The sequence below is a fragment of the Hemiscyllium ocellatum genome, chromosome 2 (genome assembly GCF_020745735.1).
Source record: "Hemiscyllium ocellatum isolate sHemOce1 chromosome 2, sHemOce1.pat.X.cur, whole genome shotgun sequence".
Taxonomy (NCBI): Eukaryota; Metazoa; Chordata; class Chondrichthyes; order Orectolobiformes; family Hemiscylliidae; genus Hemiscyllium; species Hemiscyllium ocellatum.
Genome location: NC_083402.1, coordinates 33,225,889 through 33,250,049, shown reverse-complemented (window position 1 = coordinate 33,250,049; position 24,161 = coordinate 33,225,889). Strand labels below are relative to the sequence as shown.

At 35.9% G+C, this 24,161-nt stretch overlaps 1 protein-coding gene across 2 annotated transcripts in view; it reads right to left on the bottom strand.

The window, feature by feature from the left end:
- pik3r1 (phosphoinositide-3-kinase, regulatory subunit 1 (alpha)) overlaps positions 1 to 24,161 on the bottom strand; it is a 75,407-nt gene that overhangs the window by 15,537 nt on the left and 35,709 nt on the right. The window contains exons 3-7 of one of the 2 annotated variants that reach the window (XM_060835578.1): positions 14,241 to 14,333; positions 13,367 to 13,441; positions 12,062 to 12,193; positions 10,414 to 10,615; positions 10,157 to 10,245 (exon numbers count right to left, since the gene is read on the bottom strand). In XM_060835578.1, the coding sequence (XP_060691561.1) occupies positions 10,157 to 10,245; positions 10,414 to 10,615; positions 12,062 to 12,193; positions 13,367 to 13,441; positions 14,241 to 14,333 (591 nt within the window). The remainder of the gene's footprint in view (positions 1 to 10,156; positions 10,246 to 10,413; positions 10,616 to 12,061; positions 12,194 to 13,366; positions 13,442 to 14,240; positions 14,334 to 24,161) is intronic. The other variant, XM_060835586.1, reaches the window with a different exon arrangement.

The window sequence follows — 24,161 nt, the reverse complement described above, 5'->3', positions numbered from 1 at the left end:
TCCCACTTTGGCAAACTGACAAGAGCTTAACTGCAGCACGTAGGCTCCTCAATGCATCTGGCAGTACACACAGCTAGTCCATTCTAAGAAGTTTTAAGCTTTAAAAAAAATTTGCATCTTTTCAAAACATATGTGAACCTTAAGTGGCCAATGAGAACAAAATACAGCATGGTTAAAACATACCTATGAATTGTTAAAACAAAATATGATAGATAAATTCCAGTTATACTAACAGATTTAAATAAAGTGTTCTAAAATATACATCCATAATACTGAAAGCTGACATTGTGGCATATTGGTACAAATGAAACAGGAATCAGAATAAAACAACACCCACCTGGAAGATTAAGGCTGAGCTACTGGCAGGAATTCACATTTGCCCTAAACAGTGGAAAGCCCAGTACCAAATGCTTTCCTGTATGCAGCATTTTAATAGAGTTATTCCAAAAGCTGTGTTGTGTGGGTTGAAACAATGTTCTTAGAATTATAAATTTTACAAGATTTTAAGTGATCAAAATGAATAAGAAGATTAAATAAGATGCCTTCATTTAACTCATGTCAGAAGGTGGATCAGATTTAATGCAATATCACTAATTTACACCTAAATCACTACACCATCAGCCCAATATATTATTAAGTCTAATGCAAAATCCAAGCATAACCAACTATACACATCCATGAGAAGTCTTGTACAGCAATTAACAATAATTCAAAAGGCTTTTACAAATGATCAATTCTAAATCGTTTTCAAATTTTAAAAAATTCAGTCACTATCATCCATCTGTTCTCATCAGTAAACAGAACACTACTTATACCAGTGTGCACTCTCACCACACAAGCAACAGCAGTTCAAGAAAATGGCTTAGCACTACTTTAAGGGCAGCAAGAAATGCCTTTGCTAGTAACACCCACATCTCTGGGCAAATAAGAGCATTTGGAGGAAAATCCCAACGGGAACAAAAGACGGCAATCCACTGCTGTTTGCACAATATTCAAAACTGAAACATGTTTTTCCACCAACCTTGTAACTGAAGCACTTGAATTTTTCTGCAAGCTTTCATACAAACAGTAGAAAAAAAAACATTTTATTTAAAAGTTTGAATTTAAAAAGAGCTGAACTCTAAACTGAACTGTACTGTAATCAGCTAATGTGGAAAAAGGTGTGGTAAAGTACTCCGTGCAAAAAAAGGTCTATTTTTCACTTCTATTTTTAAACTTTTTAGCAATAAAGACTGGAGTTCTGCAACTAGGGGAGTAAAGCTTGAATCCCTGAGGGCTTTACCAAAAAAAACCAAACCCTGGATGCATACACTTGTACAATCAGGTTAATGCTCAACTCAAACCAGTCTAGCTTGCTGCGACACCATATGTTAAGCTAGCATAGACAGAAGTGACAGACAGGTGATTTTCCACTGCCACTGCATGGTCTGGCTAAATGCCAGATATGTACTAAATTAGGCACTGGGAACAAGGTTTGGGGTGGGGTGGGGGCGCGTGGGGGAAAACACGAGTGACAGAAGAATCAAAATCTATCCTAGCTATAAGTCATACTTAATTCTGGAAGAGCATATTTTAAACCAGATTCTTAAACACTAAATACGCATAGACAAGCTTACATATTGTACTATACAATGTGAGTTTTATACTTCATTATGTATTTTGACAATTTACTGTATTAAATCAGTTTCCTTGCATTAACTATATAGCTCTGAACTACTTTTTCAACTGTAAAGGCAATACCTTTTGCCTTCTGCAAATGGTTTCAAGGTACAGTTCAAAAGCTGCAGAAGTATCATACTATCAGCAGTGAAAACATCAGACTCTGCATCTGAACATCAGGTTCTTGTGATCAGCTAGTCAAGAAACGAATGCAATTTTAACAAGTGAACTCTTTGCAGTAGTGTACAGATATCTTTGTAGAGCACAAAGTTAATAATTAAAAAGTGAACCCAATTCTGTACTTGCAGCACATCAATGGTCTGAATTCAACTAATGATAAAAATCTTTTTAAACATTAACCCAGGCAAGTTCAAATATTTGCTGAGTTAGGGATTTCTCTCTTTGCCAGGGCAAAACAGATGAGGAGGACTAGAAGGAAGAACACGAGAAAGCAGCTGATTAGAAATTTAGGTAACTTTCATTAATAAAAAAAAACTTCTTGTTAACAGGGAACTAATACCAAGACCTTAGGGCTTGTTTAAGAGGACCTATAAGTATTCATAAATGGTCACTGCATTTGACTATTACTTTATGGAAAGCAAACCACTTCAGACAACCAAGTGTAGGAAGCAGCAAAGCTGGTTCAGCAAAAATAGAATCAAAGCTTTCCTCGAGTTGCTTCCCTCCACTAGCAATCCAACTCAGAATCTGACTACAGCTATTACTTCAGGTCAGACTACAGGTGCAGAACAAAGACGACACTGCATTACTTTAGACTGCTCATATTTCAAACCTCGGTGTATTTCAATAATAAAAATGACCACATAGGCAAAATACACAGACCAAAATATAGTTGACTCAAAAAATTAAAACAAAACCAAAGATTTTAAAAACTTGTTACACACGAGTACCTGCAATTTTAAAAGTAGTTTACAATAGAAAACTCCATAATCCATTTTAAAGACCAGAAACAAGTATTCTGATTATTTTATTCCCAACCAATAGGAGTTTCAACTTCAGGGACTCAAAGTTCAACTAGAACTCAGTCTGCATTGGGTTGGAGGATTAAATTTGAATTTCAGGCCAGCTGATAGTAAAATCAGCTTTAGCAAAATTTAAGAAAAAGTATTTTTTAATTTCTAGTAGACTCGATTAAATTTGCCATTAAAAAAACTTGTAAACTCAATAAATATGCACCTTTTTAACTGGATTCAAATTTTGCCAAATTAATGAATATTCAAAGTATTAACATATTAATAAAGTATGACCTTTAATTCCACACACATCTTAGCTAAATTTTTTTAATTTTGAAAAATATTATAGCTTTTCACAATAACGGACATCCATTCAGTCTCTCAAACTCTCGTTTATTGTGGGAAGTTCATGACTTCAAAAGGTTATACAAAATTTAATTCATTTATTTAGGAAAATAAAAAAAGTGTACTGATTATTCCAGTTATCTGTAATTTAAGTTTAAGAAAGAGTTCAATTGGGCTTATTCTCCTCAGAAAAATCAAATTATGATGTAGTGACACACTTGACCATTTAAAAGGTACTTGGCAAATTTTATTACAAATTTTAAAAAACTCAAAGCTAAACTTCTTTCCCTTGCGTCAAAGAGTAGCTTTAATGATAGACAACTGAAATTAATGAAGTCTCAATACAAGATCTTGGAAAGGAGTTGAAGGAATGGAAGTAAAATCCAAAATAATGAATTAAATGAGCCTAACTCAGAAGATCATAGCCAATGGGCTAAGATCAAACTTCAGCTATACACTTCTGAAATTTGCTAAAAAGGAAATTTAAATGTTTCAATGTGATAACCTAAAAATGCTTCACCCCAAAAATGGAGGTTATGCCCAAGACAGTCAAAATTAAAATTATTTTCTTCCTTCTGCAAAGCACTAACTTCCTTATTAGATATGATGCTGTGGGAAATCTTTTAACAAGTGGCCAAAATTACCAGCCCTCATGGCAAATACCAGAATGATTTTCAGTCTTTCATAAAAACAACTGGAGTCTGCCCCTTCCTCAACATGTTTCAAAGACATACCTCTGACAGGAAATCAGAGTGTAGCAATCAAACAAGCACTCTAGCAAACCTTTCCTCCCCTAAATTGGAATGGTATAGTGAGTTGCTACCTCAACTGAAAATCAGTTAACTCAGTCCAGACCAGATCTAAAACTTCATGGACATTCTTGGTTCATACAACTCAGGTAACAATCCAACCTCAGAGCCATGTAGAAACTGTAAAGACATTGTAATCTGTTCAATTATTTTGCTCTGAATGATACAGGAGCAAACTGCACAGCAGCTACAACACAAGGGTTCCTAATCGTTTCCCCTATCATAAATGCAAACTACATTTGATTGTAAAAATTTCATGGAATGGAAGTGGAAAAAAAATGGAATGTAGCTAACAGAAATTAGCATCTTCAGTGAAGAAGAAAATTTAGAATGCAAAACAAAACTACGTATGCGTATTAAAGTCTGCTTTAATATTCAGAGCCCTCTTCAGGATAAATATAAAATTTCATGTAAAGTAAAACAAGGTTCAAACTTAAAGTGCATCCAAACATGTTACTTGACCAGCATATTCCCAGCTTCATTTTAGGTTTGTGGCAGCCACATTTTATAGCTTTTGTTCTAGTAGTCCATAAGTTAGTTTAAAGCTAAAGCTCTAGGCCACTGTTTAACATTTGTTTTACATTCCTGCTGAATATCCCAGCCATTTCAATAATTCAGTTGAAGGTACTATGTTAACCATTATTTTTATTTTCTTCTTCCTTCCTATAGATTTTTGTAGAATCTTTTATAAATATACTAGACTGGAAGCAAGAAATACACATAATTGCAGTCATGTTGGTTCTCAAAAAATTGAAATTCATACATGCTTTAAAATAGGTTCTAGCAGTGATCATGCCCAGGCTGTGCACACATCAGGAAGCTATATATGACTTGTTCCATTTATGATTGTTTTCTACATCATGTTGCTATGCTAACAAAAGAGAAAGATTTGAGCAAAGCCTCAACAGTTGAGACCCTACTCACTGGAGTTCAGAATGAGAGGTGATGGTACTGGTGTTGGACTGGGGTGGACAAAGTTAAAAGTCAGAACACTAGGCTTTAGCCCAACAGGTTTATTGGGAAATACTGAAACATGTAGGGGCTTAAAGGGCTTTACCGGCTAATTGCTTAGAGGATGTTTCTTCTAATGGGAATGTCATAGAATAAGGGGACGAAATTTTATTTTCCGAGAGTTGTCACTCTTGGGAACTCCTTGCCTCAGAGAACTGCGGAGGCAGAGTGTTTGCGTATATTTAAGACAGAGACAATTCTCTTACTGATCAAGAATTTAAGGGTTTATGAGGATAATGCAGGAAAATGGAATGTCAGTTCAGCCATAGCCCTATTGAATGGTGGAGCAGGTTCAATAGGCTGAACAACCTACTCCTTTTCAAAATTCTTATGGTCTTACTGGTGCTTTAGAAACAGAATTTTTTTGTAAGCAGCCCAATATTGTAACATGTCTTTTAGAAATCAAACAAAAAACACAAATAAATGCTGATTTTCTAATAAACCTGTTCAGATTTAGTACATACCTGTACAGCAGGTGGGACTTGAACCCCAAGCCTGTTGGCCCAGACATAGGGACATTGAGCACATCACAAGAGACCCTCAAGCCACCTTAAAGCTATTAAGAGTAGGCTTACTAAACCTTCCCATAATGTTGAATACTATTGGAAACATTTTGAAATGGATCATAAGAGGTTTTTCCCTATTCCACAACAAAAATGTGATTTACAAATGCACTATAATTACTAGTACACCCCAAGTACTTTATAACCAAATGAATTATTTTTGAAATGAACCTGTAAACATAGTAACCAAGCTAAACACAGATTCATACAGTAAATTAATGAAAACCAGAAAGAGACTAAATCTGAACATTAATGATCAAATATTCAACCACCTTGCTTTGGCAAAAAGTTGATAAATAAAGTGGCTCAAAATTCAAGGTTAACTATAAGTTAAAATTTGATTTTAATAACAGGTTGACTATAAAATGATAAAGCCAAAGAGAATAGTTCAGTTAAGAAAATAAAGATGCTTCAGTATCATTTTGACCAACAATTTAATGCTGGTTTTAATTCAACTCTAGAAAACCTCTTTCCCTGCATTTTGTCTTGCATGGGAACTGTTCTTGACTAAAATTAAACTGGCAAAATAAGTGAGCACTAATTATTTAGCTGTATTTTTATTTAATGCTCTATACTAGCCATCATCTCAAATACATGACATTGGTCATAACATTTTATGCTAAGGATATCCAATAGTCAATTGATTGCCTATGGAACTGAGTTAATAGGAGTGTTCATTGTTTTAATCCAGAAGCCAATCAAGTTCTTAGACCAAGAGTATTAGAGACTAAAGCAGAAGAAACACCTATTGGAAACCAACTGGATATAACAGATGGCTGTGGTCTTGGGCTTCAGGAGATAAGAATGGATAAGATCATTTTAAAAATTGAAAATGACCAGGAAGCCTTTCCTTGTCTTGGACTCTATAAGTTACTAAATAGGAATTCCAAACAAATACTTTAAGGAACCATAAATTTTTGGATCTGCACAAATACATTTTATTTTATAGACTAATAGAAACTGTATATTATAGCATATACTGTACAGTGTCAGCTTTTAACAGGAAAGTTTAATTCAACATTCCCATAAAATTGTATAACTATCAATAAAAGATAAGGTCATCTACAGCAACCTAATGAATTTTATGCACTTTCTAATTTTTAAAAATAATTTATTCTTTCAATATAACAGTCACCAACATCACTGTTCATAGTTGGCAGCCTAGAGATGGTTATGATGCAACTAATTGGCTTGGCTAAGTCATATACAAAAGGACAATTAAGAATCTATGATGCTATGGATTTAAGTTTCATATAATCTATGGGACAGGTAAATTAGCAGTTTTCCATGATAATCTCAAAAACTCCAAAGTGACCATGCCCAATAACCACTTGTTTAAATTCCAGATTTATTCCTCAAATTGTCATACTGCTACTTAGATACCCTTTGGATTATACTCCAGGATTCTGGATCACTAATTCAGTAACATAACTGCTATACAGTTATTCCACTGAAAACTTCTACAAGCAAAACTTCTCACTAAAACATTGCAGTAATTAAATCTATTACTTTATTTGCTATATACCATTTCTTCAACTATACCATAAAATCATGATGTTATTGACAAAACATAGCAAACGCAAGTGAAACTTAACACTACCATTATAGTAGTACTTGGGGAGGAGTCAACATGGATTTATGAAAAGAAAATCTTTTCATAAACCTGTTGAAGTTTTATAAGAATGTTACCTATAGCATAGATCCAGTGATGTGGTGTATTAGGATTTTTAAAAGCTTTTGACAAGATCTCAAAGGAGCTTAGTCAATTATGGAATTAGGAATAATGCATTTGCATGGATTGGGAATTGGTTAACAGATCAGAAAACAGTAGAAATAATTGAGCAAGAGATGCAACCATCTTGAATAGGTAACATCACATTGCTTTGCACCAGACAAGAAATTACTCCAATCCAACATAGAGCCACATGTAAGAGAACCTGGGAAGTTCACAAGTGCCCTGGGAATGTCAAACTTGTTTTCATCCTTTTTAAAACAACTTGATAAGTGAGGCAGTTTCGCATAGGTAATGGAGGAACTTGAAATCTATATCTTACCACCAGCATAAAATTCCTAGACAGTATCCAAATCCTTCATTTAATTGTTCGATTTCCAATTTAATTTTTTCAATAATGATTTGAGACTATTACAAATGATAGATACCATGCAGCCCACCATAGCTCATTCATTCAGAAATTCTTCAGTGTGCTCCCAGTGTAATATCCAAACAAACCTATACCACTTGAAATAATTTAGGAATCAATATCAAATCACACATCAAAATACAAAGAACTATGAACAGAAAACAGATGAAAAGAAAGTTTGAATTTGTTTTATTATTTAGTACAGTTGTGGCTGATCGTATTGTGGTCATCTTTGTGAAAGAAAATCTCCAAGAAATACTGCAAACTAAGGGACTTGTGAAAACAAGGAACGGAAACAAATTTGGAGGCAGTACTCAAAAAATTAACTGGAGAAGGCTGATAAATCCCCAGATGATCCATACTGCAGAGTGCTGAAGGTGGTGGCTAAAAAGAGAACGGATGCATTGGGGTCCATCTTTCAAATTTCTATTGATTCTGGAAAAGTTCCTGCAGACTGGAAAGCAGAAAATATAACCTCATTTGGAGCAGGAGAGACATGAAAAAAAATTGAATTACAAATGACGAGGGAGGGAAGATAATTAGGCACTTGGGGAGGAGTCAACATGGATTTATGAAAAGAAAATCTTTTCATAAACCTGTTGAAGTTTTATAAGAATGTTACCTATAGCATAGATCCAGTGATGTGGTGTATTAGGATTTTTAAAAGCTTTTGACAAGATCTCAAAGGAGCTTAGTCAATTATGGAATTAGGAATAATGCATTTGCATGGATTGGGAATTGGTTAACAGATCAGAAAACAGTAGAAATAATTGAGTCATTTTCAGGTTAGCAGGCTGTTACTATTAGGATGCTGGGAGCATCACCACAGGGGACAAAGTTGTTCACAATCTCCATAAACTGCTTGTTAAGAGGTCTGAAGCATAATAATATTTCTAAACTTTATGACGCAAACCTAAGTGGACATTTATATTTAGGGGAACACAAGGAAACTTCAAATGAAACTTTGACAGGGTAACTGTGCAATAATACAGCTGATACAATATAAATTTGAATAACTGAGTTATTCACCTTGGTAGGAAAAAACCCCAGAAAAAAAAAGTACTTCTTAAATGGTGAGTTATGAAAAATTGATGTCCAAAAGGAAATGGAGTGATCTTGTCACTAAAAACCAACTAGCAAGCAATTAAGAAAGCTAGCATGTTGGTCTTTAGAAATAAAAGACTAAAATGTCTTGCTGCAATAGCACAGACTTGCTCAGATCGTATTTGGAGTACAAGTTTTTGTTTCCTAATCTAAGAGGGATATACTTCCCAAAGAGGTATGGAGATGGAGATTCACCAGACTAGTCCCTGCAATGAAGTTCTAAGAGGATTCGTACTGGACTTAAAATGTTCTTTCTTTCTCCACAGATACTGCCAGGTTGCAGAATTTCTTCAGCATTCAGTGTTTAATCCCAGAGAGTTAGCTGAATTGTCTTTTATAAAGGAGATGAGGAAAATGGGCTTTTATTTGTTAGTTTTGAATGAGAGGTGATTCAATTTAAAAACATGACATTTTTAACAAAGTGTGATAGAATAGATATAGATAGTTCCACTATCTAGTGAGCCGAAGTAATGGTAGGCCAAAGACTGAGATCAGGAAGGATTTCTTCAATCAAGTTTGTAAATGTTTGGAATTCACTGCCCAGAGGACTATGCCAGCAGGGTCACTAACACAAAGATGACAGATATCAATGGATTACTAATGATTTGGGGATACTACAGGAAAGTAGTCTTGAAGTAATCAGCCTCAGTCCAAATAAATAGTACAGCAGGTTCAACAGGCTGATTAGTCTACTCTTGTTTGTATTTGCTTCCAATAACCATGGACTCTCTTATAGATCACAATGTGGGCTATTTCACACCATATCTACAAGTCTATGGTCCCAATCACTTAACAGAACAAAAAGTTAATTTCATTTGTTGCCTTCTTTTCTAGTTGAATTCAAAACCAAGTCTACATTACCCGACTGAAATTAGAATTATGTAACCAGTTAATTAAAATACCCTAACAGGAGTCTCTAAAAGGGAGACTTCCAAAACTTATACTTAAAGAATGCAATTTCCTATATTTCTCACTTTACTTTTCTTAAAAATAAGCTGTATGATACATTTCACTTTTAATTATCATACGTAATCCAATAAAAATGAAAGAAATAAAAATGTTGAGCAGGATCAGCTACTTTATATTCAAAACTGAACTGAAAGGGAAAAATAGAAAGAGATCCAAATTTTGATGATCTTACTAAGTTCACATTAAAATCTTAATACAAAGAACGCATTAAAAATACACAATAACAGACTGCATTTAGTTCCTCACCAAAGACATAAATATCATGTTAGACAGCACATTGTCTTTAGATATATCGAGTGCTCCAACAAAACGGAATAAAAATAGATTGGCAAATCTAGACTGTTCTGCATCAATTCCATGAACTTATTTCTATTTTACAAAATATTCCTCAACAACTCTTACCTAAAAAGGTCATCACGGAAATAAATAAGTGCATACTTTAAAAATAGAAAAGGAAAAGCAAAATAATAAGATAGGAAACTACTGCAAATTCCAGAATTCATTATATACGTTAAAAAGACTTGCAGAAAAAAAGTGAAAAAATCTAGCAAAAGAAGGTGCATTACTAGATCTGATCTTACCTGGTGCAGGTGTAGTCTGTGTTTCTTGGTATTCACTGGCTACAAGTACTTCTATGATTTTAATATGGTATTCAGGATTTGTATCTGAGCTAGATCAAAATAAAAAACCAAAATCTAATTTATACAATAATAGAAATCATAAAAACAATTTTCCAAAAAAAATTGTTCAAATGTTATTTACATTTGCATTGCTACTGTACATTTTACAAAATACATGCATATACCTAAGGAAACTGTCTTAACGGTCATGTACATACCTCGCTGCCTGTTGCCTGAAAAGCAAAGGATTGAAGATTTCTGCCAATGTTCTTGGACTTAGATTGTTCTTTCCAGAGCTTTGGCAAAGTTTACAGAAGTGCTTGATCAAATAATGAAGTGTAAGCCAATACTGTTGAGGCACATTGTGGGACTGGATAGCTCTCTTTAGCAACTGTGCACACTCTTCTGTATTGAGTACTTCTGCATTTGGGGAAATTAAAGATCATCACTCAACAGTAGGGCACGGAACCACCAGCATTCAGAATTCCTATCCAATATCCAGTACTGCTCAACATGCTACTTCTAAGCAAACAGACGACTGACAGTTATCAATCTGTGTCTGGTACAAGAAAGCCTTTAAGCTACTGTGAACAACAAATGGAAAACTATATGCTTGTGATGTGGACCACAAATAATTAGTACAGTACATACTATAGGTTCTGTTCTTCTTGTGATGCAGATGATTGGGCAATTTATAGATACAGCAGATAAGGCCAACAACCACATCCTTTGCTGCATTATGCATTTGTAGATAGGGCTTCACTTTGAGCAGACTAATAGCTCTATAGACTCTGCAACAAGCCTTGTGTTTTTGATCTTTGTAACCTATTCACACCCAAAATTTACAAACCACAGTACAATTCGCGGTTATGTCTTAGTACTCTGACACATCAAGATCACGTCACAGGTTTGCACTGATATCTGAGCAGAGTTGATTCTTGTCATAATTGCATTCATTAACATCTGCAGACAACCTATCACCATAAGCTAGAACATCGATCCTAGTTTGCATGGTTAATGATGTAAACTTGTGAAGTTTTTGTAAACAAAGTTCAATACATAAGACAAAAAATTACAGACTGTAAACACAATGAACGATATTATATGGGCTCACTAAAAAAACACTTACCCGGAGGGCAGACATTAAAAGCAGTTATGAAGCAAACTGTTAGACATGAACGAGGTACATGGAAGGGTTTGCGAAAGAGTACAGGGAATACAGAAAAGAAACTCTATTTAATCAGGCCTATAGCATCAATAAGAAATTCTGTGGCATTGCAACTTTTTACATAAACATACTAATGAGCATTCTTAAAGTATTCAAACAAAAATAAATACAGCATTTTTCTGAAACTGCCTAAAAATTTTAAGACAGTTGATAAATACAAGTTTTGTTTTTGGAGAATATCTGCTTAAATTTTTAAAAATTGATTAATATGAAATAACAGTTAACTCAGTGATCGTACTTCATCCTCTAAATCAGAAGGTTGAACTCCAGGACTTAAGCAGACAATCGCAGATGACATCAAAGTGCAACATTTATCACTCAACCATAAATTTAAATTTGACAGTTTAATGCTTAAGTGTTTGTGGGATCTTACCCCACACAAACTGGCTGAGTTGCCCCTACATTATAACAAAGTATACTTAAGAGTCATGCGGTACGGCAACAGGCCCCTTGGCCCAACTCACGCATGCTGACCAGGTTTCCTGAACCGAACTAGTTTCATTTGCCTGTGTTTGGCCCGCATCCCTCTAATTCTTTCCTATCCATATACTCGTCCAACTTCCTAAGTATTTTGTTAGCTTTATAATATTCTGGAGTTACACAAGATGCTACATAATTGCACATTTTTTCTTCCTTACCTTGAGCAGTAAAAACCATATCACTGTAGATGGATGCTGGAATGACCGGATTTGGCAGTTCCTGAAGATATTGCTTTAAAGCATCAGTTAGTGACTGCAGATCAAACTGCTCAATGTCCACTGAGGATGCATCTGGTAAGTTAAGAAATGCATATGACAACAAATGTTTAAAAAATAAACTGGCTGTTGAGATATATATCAGGTTACAAGTATGCAGAAATCTGTTTTCAAAAGGCTGTGCCATTGTTAAAGGATATATTTTCTGAAGAATTCATGTTTTATACAAATGTTCACAACCTCAAGAAGCATATTTCAATAAATAAAAACAATTAATCAGGCTTCTTAATGATGAGGCTACCTGGAATCGCACTGCATCTTACTAAAATCAGTAATAACTCTGGTTCAATCTCTCACCCATCCTGATCTAACCAATCTTGGAAAAGCAGTATTAACAGGATAATTAAGAATACCATCCTGCCTAATAGTGGGGAGAGAAACAGCTAGGAGTACCAGTTCACTTTAAAATGCACTTTTGTAGAACTTAAGTCCAAGAAAGGTAAAGTCATGACCTGAATACTAATGGGCAAGTGTTCAGTTCAGCTCAGAACAGAAAGTATTAGTGATACCACTTTCTGAAAAAGGGCAGAAAAACTAAGAACTGCAAAAACTAGCTGCATAATATTATTGAAGAGATTCCTACGAACAGAAATGGTACTCTTTCCGCACCCCCCCCCACCACCAGCACCCAAAAATAAATTAGAGATTATGGCTTGAAGGATTACCTTTGTCTTCATTGTACCACGTAGTATACATTTGAAGATTGAACATACAGTTCATAAGTAAAAATTAATTCCCAAGACACTGGACAAAATTAAAGTTAGGTGCAATTAACAATTACGAGAGAATATGTAGAGTAGTTTTGAAAGCATTTTCTAATGGATATATTAGATGTCCAAAATCAGCTTCTTCTAACACTTTCAATTATTGCAATACAACCAACACAACATTAAAGGAGCCCCCTAGTGGTAACGCAGCATTTATATAAAGAAGTTCTGTTTTGATAAAAACACGTGGCTATCTGGTTCAACTTGTGTTTCCAGAAACTACACACAGAAGCTATGTAAAAACTCTGAATTTACAATCCCCACCATGCCCAAAGAAGATACTACTGCAACATGTATTATAATGAAGCGACAGCTAGAAACACAAAAAGGGAGTAAAAGTCTATTGTAGTGACAACGCACTTCAACCACAAATATCTGTACCAAAACTTGAAAAACATCCAAAAAGGTGCCATATATTTACCATAATCCAACAACTGTTTTAATTCAGCACCACCACATGAACCAGACATTCGGTATAAATTGGCACTCTCTAAACCTGTAAAATACAAGGGCATTCATTGGGTAAGTCACAAGGTTTTACACATACCAGAACACTTAAGAACTATGAAATAATCTAGGCAAGTTAACAAGCAACTAACTAGAGTGCTCATGTTGAACAGTTCATTTGTAGCAATACTGGCTAAATGCAATTTAAGATATAGTGGCTTTTACACTAAATTCTGACATGACGTCTTTTATTCTGAATGTAAAAACAAACTGAAGATTAACTTGTATTGCAAACAAATCAGCACTGTAAAGGTGGCTATAGCTAAAAGCTTACAATTAAACCTACAACTGCAAAATTACTGTGATGTGATGTGATTTTTAAAATCTAGAAAACCTTTAACATACACCTGCTTGATCAAATGGATTGGATATAGACAAGCAAAATGGTGATTGCTAATCATATTGCCAGCAGCTTTTACAATGAAAATCCAAATACACAAATATTTGAAACAAAAAAAAAATTGGAAATGTTTACCAAAAGTTTCTGTGACAGTATTCTGCATCAGTTTCACAATAGATAGCCATAGTGATTAAAAGGATCTATTTTACCAAATATTCCAAACTATTCTAGTACAAATTAATATTTGTACAGATATTTGTACAACTATTCTAGTACAAATCAACTCCAGACTGGAGTTACATCAATATAGGTAACCTAATCCAACAACAACGTTGCCCATATATTTGTGGTTGCTTCTTAAACTCTTTCAAGAAACTCACCTTTAAACAGAAATCAGGACTAAAGGCAGAATTTTAAAAACCAAATTAATTCAAACTGTAAACTTTACCTGTTTTTTCAATAGCCTCTACTAATTTCACTAGGATGGTTGGTGCAACGTCTGGGGGTGAGAACTGCTCCGTTAAATCTGGTAGGACAGAAGCTGCACAAGTCAAAAAAAATTTAGTCAATGTTCTAGGAATCTAAAAATAAATGCATGACTGTTTAATTTTTAAATCCTAAATAAATGTTCGTATTGACTTTGTCAATATTGCAGACACATCCTCTCCACAACTCTGGCACACTCAAATAGATTGTACTCACAAACTACCTTTATTCCGATTACTCAAAAGATCACAAGAAACTTTTCTGGCTTAATGTTTGACTTTTCAATAAGATATGGGACTTAAAGTAATTTATTACCATATTTAACAAAAGATTGTCAAAGGCTATTCTGACTGGTTTACTCCTCCCAATTTCTACTTGAAAAGAACTCCCAGCTTGTAATTTAACTGATGGTTTAAAAAAAGTCTTAGCATCTGTTTTTCTTGAGCTTAAAATTTTATTGCAAGTCCAAAAGTTCTATGAAAGCAGTTCTCAGAAGTTCTTTGGGGCTTAATTGGAAACAATAGATACCAGTATGACTATGGATTTTTTAGACCCAACTTGTTTGATGTATATTTGAATATATTAAAAGAAATTTACAACACAAAACCTGGTTGGGTTTGAAATTGTGCACACACGTGTGATCTAAAGAGAAGAACCCAGAGGAGGAAACTCACTCAAAAAGATGTAAATATTTGATTCTTCCTTTGCTCTTGCATTTCAAATGAAAACAGCTTGCTAAAATTTCCAAAGTTATGTTGTGCTACTTGATTGTTACCAAATGAGGGCACTGCTGCTATACTGTTGCTCTCAGAATTATACTGTAACACAGAATACAAATCTTCCCACTTCAGCATCAAGTTAAAAATTCAGGGAATCAGAATACTAAGCATTATGACACATTGGAAAATACAGGACAGAAAATTTGTAGTCCACGTGTCAGGTTCCAAAATATAATGTCAAAGTGCTTATTTCATAGAATCCCTACAGTGTAGAAGCAAGCCATTTAGCTCAGTCCACACTGGGTGGAAAGCTCTTTGGAGAGCAAGAGTGACCCCCTCCCATAACCTACATTTCCCATAGATAATCTACCTAACCTACATATCCCTGGACCCTATGGGCAATTCGGCACAGCCAACATACTCAACCTGCACATCTTTGGACTTTGGGAGGAAACCCGTGCAGTTACAGGGAGTGTGCACACAGTTGCCAGAGGATGGAATCAAACCTGGGTCTGTGGCACTGAGGCAGCAGTGCTAACCACAGCCACCATGCTGCCCACTTTCACAAATTTGTAACATTTTTTCACACTATACCAGACAGTCCATTCCACATGTTCACTAACCTCAGCACAAAGTATTAAAACTGTGTACACCATCCCACATCTGGTCTGGCTCTACATCCTGTGGCATTCAAAACATTGAACTTCAACTTGTATATTTCTTTAAGGTTCATTAGCATGCATTAAAAATGGGCTGAATAGCCTATTTTATTATTGGACTTTAACCTGTTTTACCATGCTATCATGAAATGTCTCTTGCCTACAAAGCTGAAGATCATCATGACAATAGTACTGCATTTTGGCAAGACACACAAGGGCAGTACTTACACAGCTAATCTGGGTCCTGGTTAGTGGTGTTGAACAGAGACCTAGGGTTCAAATATGCAGTTCTTTGCAAGTTGCATCACAGGTAGACAGGGGGATTAAAAAGTTCTCATCATGCTTGCCTTCATTGCTCAGACCGAGTACAGGAGTTGGAACATCACGTTAAGGTCGTACTGAAGGTTTGGGAGGCCACAGAGTACTGCAGAGAATTTTGGTTGCTCTGTCATAGAAGCATATTATTAAACTGGAGAGGGTTCAGTAAAGATTTACCAGGATGTTGCTGGAACTGGAGGGTTTGAGTTAAGTCGAGGATGGATAAGCTGGGAATCCCCCCTCCCTCCCAGAGCATACAGGGGTTTACAAAATCACGAAGGGCACAGATAAGATGAATAGCAAAGGTCTTTTCCCTGGAGAGGTTGGGGGTGGGGGGAGCAGAAGGTGTGGTGGTGTTCAAAATTAGGGGACATATTTACAGTGAAAGAAGATAGATTTTTTTTTAAAAAAGAGGGGACCTGCGGGGTAACATTTTCCACACAGAGGGTGGTTTGTTTGTGGAATGACCTGCCACAGGTACAGGCAGAAGTGGGTACTGCACATGCTGGTGATTAAGGTCAAGATTAGTGCAGTGCTGGAAAAGCACAGGTCAGGCAGCAGAGGAGTAGGAAAATCAACCTGATTCCTGATGAACGGCTTTTGCCCAAAACGTGGAGTTTCTTGCTCTTTAGATGCTGCCTGACCTGCTGTGCTTTCCCAGCACCACACTCTCTCTGATCTCACTTTCTCCTAGATGCACGTAAGATTTACACCACATAAGTGCCAGGCAATGACCAAGCCCATACATAATCTAACCATCACTCCTGAAGCTCAATGTCATTAACATCACTGGATCCCCCACCATCAACATCTTGGGGACTTATCACTGGCTGGAAACTCAAGTGGACCAGCCATATAAACACTGACAACAAGAGGCTAGGAATTCTGTGAACTGACCTTCTGACTCCTAAAGCCTATCCAACTTCTACAAAGTACCAGGAAATATAACGGAATACTCCCCACTGACCTGCTGAAAGCAGCTCCAATAAATCATCCAGGACAAGCACTACATCAACAAGCATTCACTATCACTCATTAGCAGTACTGTGCACCCATCTATAAGATGCACTGCAAAAAGTTAAAGGTCCTTAAATAGTACCTTCCAAAACCAGGCCTAATACCATCTGGAAGGACAAGGCAGCAGTGTTCCCATGTATCTGCTATGTGCAGGTTCCTCTCCAAAATCACTCCCCATTCTCATTTGGAAATAAAATGCTGTTTCTTCAGAATCAGCAGGTCAAAATCCTGCAGTACCCTCCCTAATGGCATTGAGAGTCCATCCACACCAAGTGGACTGCAGTGGTTCAAGGCTGAAACTCAAAGGCAACTAGGTATGGGTAATATATGCCGGCCTACCTAGTATCACTCACTTCCAAATGAATAAAATAAAAATGTTGTCTACAAACTTTGTGATAATTTGGAGAAAATATTAATCTTGTGCATACAATTATCCTTCAAAAACATGAATACACAGTTGATTTTTCTTTCCTTTTGGCAACCTACACAATCATAATTATGCAATGTTATCAAATCACAGTTGGTTAGGAAAGGTTGCTCCATCTGAGCAGAGAAAAAGACTGCATAGTTGGGGCTACTTCTAACATGCTTAAATGCAACAAACAATACAAGGATATCCTAAAAGTCAACTGGTGCACAACATGCATACTTCCTTTTGAATATTCAAGTTTCTTGAATAAATACAATATAGCAACTGAAATTGTTTCAATGTCCTTCATTCATTTCAAATATACAGAGCTAAAATACAGTTTGAACAGATCAGATTCTGTAATTTGCAATTTCATAATGTGAAGCAAACAATCTATTGATGTAAACTACAATCAAGTTTGAAGTACATCCAGGTGAATTTTATGGAATGAAGAAACATTTATGACCAATTTGAATCAATTAAAATTTGAAGATTCATGATTTCATCTTCGTCATTTCTCACACCTACCGCCAAATATATAGAATGCCAAAAGAGAGATGGCACTAAAAAGTTAATATCTCTTATAATAGAGTCCTAAGTGCTGGACTGATCGCAAACACTTTGGAATTATTTTTCAACATTAAATGTGATTACAAATGCTTATATAATCTCCGAGTATGTGAATCCCAACCGCCTATATAAAATCTAGCATCTTCAACTGAAAAAAAAAAGCAACCAAGGTAGTAGAAAGAACTTTGTAAAATATGAGTTGCATAATATTCCAGCCATAGACTGATTGACCATTGTGCGCTCTCACATGGCACACCAAGGATCTTTCTTTGATTTCTTCTTGGCCAGGTTTTCAAGTTTTACATGATTGTAAGATTTTCACAATGCAAAATGTGTACAAGTATTATACTTTATCATAGACAGCTTCCGAAACATAACTAGAAAGCCTATTCTAAGTTACAGAATAGCTGCACTGCAGTCAGCCTCAAGCAGATTGAAATTAAGACAACTGTTTACAAAGTGAACCTCGTCTGTATTTGCTCTCTGATGTAGCCTTTCCTTCTTTCTGCTCCAATGCCATTTGTAACACAACTCGATGTCACATTCTCAGATATGAAAGCAAGCAAGTCTCAGGACCTTGACCATTTTCTGCAATTCTGTGATAGAAGTTTCCTCATCACTGCACTGAGATTACATGTATAGCCAGTGTTTTTGCTGAAATCTACTGACTGACTGACGTTTGTGGGCTCAAATGTAATCTCAGAACACTTTAGTGAAGTGAAAATGCTGTTGTTATCAATGGTGTGTACTTCAGATAAAATATTATAATTGCCTGTTGTTTAGGTGGATGCAAAAAACATTCAAGGCAGTACTCATGGAAGTTGTTCCTTGTTCAATGTTCCTTGTATCACATTCAATATTGATCCCAAATACACCCACGTGGCCCTGATTTCCCACAACACACCACTGAGGATGAATGTATACAAATTAAACATTCCCTTCTGTAATTTCTAGAAACTGTTGATTCTGGCAACAATTTTGCCCATAATTCAGTTTTAATGACTACTAGATCTAAGGAAACTGCATTGCAACATTTTTTGTGCCTTAAACCAAATTTCCTCAGTGATGGATTGTTCTAACACACTGAAACCCTAAGACTCCACAAGTGACCTTGTAATTTTTCAATAAAATTAACCCTTTCCTCAATGTTTTCCAACTTCTTGCTAACAAAAGCGGTTCCATAGCAACAGCAGATCATGTCTTATCTGTATTCGACCCCATTTTCCTTATTTCAACAAAAAAATCAATTGATACCATTGTTTGACATTTAAAATTATCCTGGCATTCAAAGCCTTACAGGGAAGCAAATTCCAGTTTTTCCACTACCTGGAAGGAGATCAACATTTTATCCCCAAATAACCTAATTTCTTATATTATGACCACTTGCTGTGGAATTCTCCACCAGAAGGAATTCCTTTGCATCAACTCTATGAATCACTAAATTTAGAGACTTAATTGGACCACTCCTTAGCTTTCTAAACTGCGATGTACTCTTCTACAGTTAAAATGTATTTTTATAGGCACTTGAACCTCACTTTTTCAAATTCAGAACTATTCAATAAAGTAGTTTTGAATCAATGAGGATATCAAATACAACTAGCTACTACTAATTAATTCATCACATTGAATGGTATGTACAACTGCTTATTGACTAATTGACAGCATAAAATCAACAGGCTGAAAATCTTGAGAGAAAGCAAGGACTACAAATGCTGGAGATCAGTCAAAAAGTAGGATGCTGGAAAAGCACAGCCAGTTAGGTAGCAAAGGAGCAGGAGAGAGTACTTGAAAGGTCGACTCTTGCTCCTCAGTTGCAGACCTGCTGTGCTTTTCCAGCACCACACAGTCTTTTCATGTTTGTGCTCTGTTTTGGAGTACAAAAAAACCGCTGTGCAGAGTTCTAAAGAAAAAAAAAGGAGAATGCATGCAAGCAATGTTCATAAGCATGAAAGTGGAAAAATCACAGCAAATTGGGAGAGTACTACAAGAACTGCTAAACTTTTCAGCAGTGCTCCTCATACAAAAAAGGAGTGAAAAAATTCAAGTTGCCTTAACTACTGCTCAGATTATTTAAATTCAGTTAGTAATTGTTCAATAATCACATTCATGTGGCCAACATATTACAAAGGAGCCATTCAAAGCAACTATTTTCAGTTAAGTATGGTTTGCAGGTTACATAAATCTATTATAGTAACTTAATGACTCCTGGTGGGAAAATACAAGTTGTATAAATTATTTTCACCATTCTGACAAATATCAAAAGTACTTAAGAGTAAGCCTCAAGTATAAATTACACAATCAAATTCAGTAAACTATACACCATAGTTTGCTTACAATAAAACAGTACAATAAAATGCTTTCATGAACATAACAATGAAGCACAATGATTCCAGAACAAGCTCACACTTCAAAAATCTGTATAACTTTGTAGGTGCATTTATTGCTGTTTTCAGCCAACATCTCACTTAAAGTCATTATTTTTACTGAATCAAGATAGATAACTGATTGGCAAAGAACTTGTGCCCAGCTTGGAAAGGAAGAGGTAGCCCAATTACAACACACAGTACACACATTTGTAAACCCATTCAACTGGCTGTGCTCAATCATAAATCATCTAGACTTCTGATGACATACTATGGTCAGATTCCATATATTCTATCTTTTACTAGGTCAACCTACAATCAATCAATCAATCAAATCATACAAATGCAACTCAAGAAAACTTTTCAATCCATGCCACAGCCCTTGGCAACAAACTGAAATCCAAGCAGAAACAGACAATTCTTTCACAAACAAGTTTTCAAATAGAGTTTCAAAGGGCATTCACAGCTGGATTGTGTTTTAAATCTTGCAAATTGTATCACGTATGATTCCTCTGAAGTCCAATATGGATTACAGTTGGTGCTTCAACTATAGTATTTCGATCCCATACACAAAATTTGAACTTGGAATAATACAATTACTCTACCAAGCATGCCAATATGATTCATTGAAATCATTCAGAATCCTTATTGAAAAAAGTTTAATTATATGACAGAATGGCAATTATTTCAGTAATATTTGAACAGATTGAAACATAGAAAAACTTGTCAAGGGATTTCTGTAGCACTTAACATTTCAGTGAATTATTTTCAGTAGTTTTGTAACATTTTTCTTCCATAGCTGGTCTGAACATACAAAATCCCTCTCATGATTTCGTTTAAACTGCTTTAATCAGATTTCAAACTTGATAACCAATTCATTTGTTTTCCTGAAATTAAAATCTTCCCAAACAAGACTGGTCATGGCAGCCAGCAAACACTTTCATTCATTCCCTCACCCTGTAAAAGAAGTGATCAAATTTTATTCCCAAATTTATCCAAATTGCAACAATAATTTTGACTTATTGTGAGGCAGAACTAGGGGAAACAGAACTAAAAGTTCTAATTAAGCTTATTTACTTGGGGAACACACCGTTTTAGAAGTTTAGTGCCGAATCCCATCTTGATGCCAGGAGCATCTCACCACAGTGTTGTTGTGGTTCTGTTTGCCGAGCTGGAAGTTTTTGTCGCAAAAAGTTTTTGTCCTGACAGCTGAAACTGACACCCGGAAGCGGCAAGGACAGACCACTATAAATACCAGAAGAAACATCAAAGAAGCGCTTCGCAGGGGGCTCCAGAGCACTGATGATGTCGCCTAGCCAGGGGACAAAACATTTGCAACAAAAACTTCCAGCTCGGCGAACAGAACTACAACAACGAGCACCCAAGCTACAAATCTTCGCACAAACCTTGGAACACCACAGTGTTGCCAAGTTCCTTGAAAGTGTACACATTCTCATTTGGGAAAGCATCAACTAGCTCTACTTGCCATGGGTTGCAATCTTACCAACATATCATACAAATTGCCACTGGGAAACTAAGTGTGAAATCAGTATGGATTCTTGGCGGGATAAATTTGCCACATGCCCTGCTAGATATCAACAGCTGAAGAACAGCTCCATGGACACCTACCATTTGTCCATCACATTCATAGATATTGGCACGTATCTCATGCCAGTGTTATGAACTCCAATGCCACATTTCTGACCCACTTACAGTTCTTTCAAGCACCAGCATCTAATCATTGCAATGCTGCAGAAAGGACAGAGGTCAGAAACAGATATCCAAGTCCAGCACTGGACAAGGCTCCACCTCTGGCTTGTTTATCGTTCTCAATGCTCATTCATTCCAAGCCTACCTAAATGGTCCCTGTATTCCAAATGGTTTATATTTTTGCACACAGCGTCATGGAGCACAGAAACAAGATCCTTTGGTCCAACTCTCCTGTGCCAAGATATCCTAAACTGATCTGTTCCCATTTGCCAACATTTGGCCCATTGCCCTCTAAACTCTCCCCATTCTTGTACCCATCCAGGTGCCTTTTAAAATATAAAATTGTATCCACCTCTAACCACTTCCTCTGGCAGCTAGTTTTGTAAATTCAACACCCAGTGCGAAAATGTTGCCTTTTGGGGTCCCTTTTAAATAATTCGCCTCTCACCTTAAACCTATGCCCTCTAGTTTTGGATTCCCCTACCCTGGAGAGAAAAATAAGACCTTGACAACTCCATTTATCCATGCCCCTCATGATTTCATAAACCCCTAGCCTATTCAGCTTCTCCCTACAGCTCAACGTCCTCAAACATTTTGAACCACATTTGCCCCCCCCCCGAAGCCAGAGATATCTGGACTACCTGTTGTAACACTTGCTACAGTTGTCAGTGGGTCTTAAGTAAAAGGCGGATAAGCCTTCACTTGGGGTGAAAGATTGGACTTCGCACACATTACGAGGGCAGGAATGCCAATAAATGCAGGAAGTTTGGTAAGATAGTGAGGTGGTAAAATCTACCACACTGATTTTTTTTTTTACTCGGTACTAATCATTTATAAATTGTGCAATTCCATGGCATGCCCACAAGAGTACAATACCCTTTCAGTTGATGCTGTTTTATTATGGGCCCACCCATCTAATTAGGTTGAGGAGATAAGACTACTAAAACTGTATATTTGACAGCTGGCAAATTTGCACATAATCTCAAGAGAGCAACATCATACTTAAAACACTTTGTAATAATTTTATATTTTTCTAGTGAATATAGAACTTTAGATGCTCTTAAATGTAAATTCCCACATAGAATTAGAGACATTTGCTAACAAAAAAGACCAACTCAAACAATGCACAGGCAACAAAAAGAAACTGCCCATTTATGCTGGGATTTCAGAAACAGAATTAGAAGTGAAATCTGATATGAACCCTTCTAAATATTTGAGAGAGGTATTGAAATCTTAAGAGCCATAAATGCTGACAAAGAAATATGCAAAAATGCAGCTGAAGTGCAGACATCCCATTTCAATTGTTGACTTTTATATAAATAGCAGTGACACCCAACATCTGGGGAAAAAAACCTAAATTTTCACCAACAGATGACCATAAACAAAACAAAACCAAAAACATTCTAAGCATTAAAGTTTCACCTTACAGAAGGGGAAGGTAATGGTTACAAAAATATACTGTTATTTCTACATCTAGATTTAACTATTTGAAAAATCTAGATAAACTAGCAGAAGAAAATTTTGACATTTAAAACTTGCAGTGAGGGGGTATGATTCCCAAAAGTCAGTTAAGCCACAAACTCTGTAGTCTAGCCATGGGATCGCTTTACTTTTTGAAAAAAAGTGAAATGGAAATCCTGGGATTTAAGGGTTAATGAACAGCACAATTTATTTTAAGGTATCAGTTATCCATCTAATTCCTACAAACATATTCTAGGAAAGTATGGTACAAATAATGACAGATGATTGAGACCTGACAGTACTTACAACAGCAGCTTAAAGTTCATTAGCATTAAAGAATCGGGTTTTCCTCAATAGCTAATTTATACCTCCTTGAACAATACATTCGCCCATGTCTTAAAATTCAGTAAAATCGAGGTAAAGTCATTTTTTAAAAAATCATACTAGCAGTACAAAAAACATAAAATTTAGTTCTTGCTTTTGGTTTGTTCAGGACAGCATGGTTTCAATAACTTGATTTTTGAGTTAACAAGCACACACCTGCATGTACAAATGTATTGGTAACTAAGTTATCATAAGAAAAGAATTCATTGAGCTTTTTTCATATTATAGGAAGGTGACCTTTAAAGCTGGGAACACATGGCCCTCTGTACACAA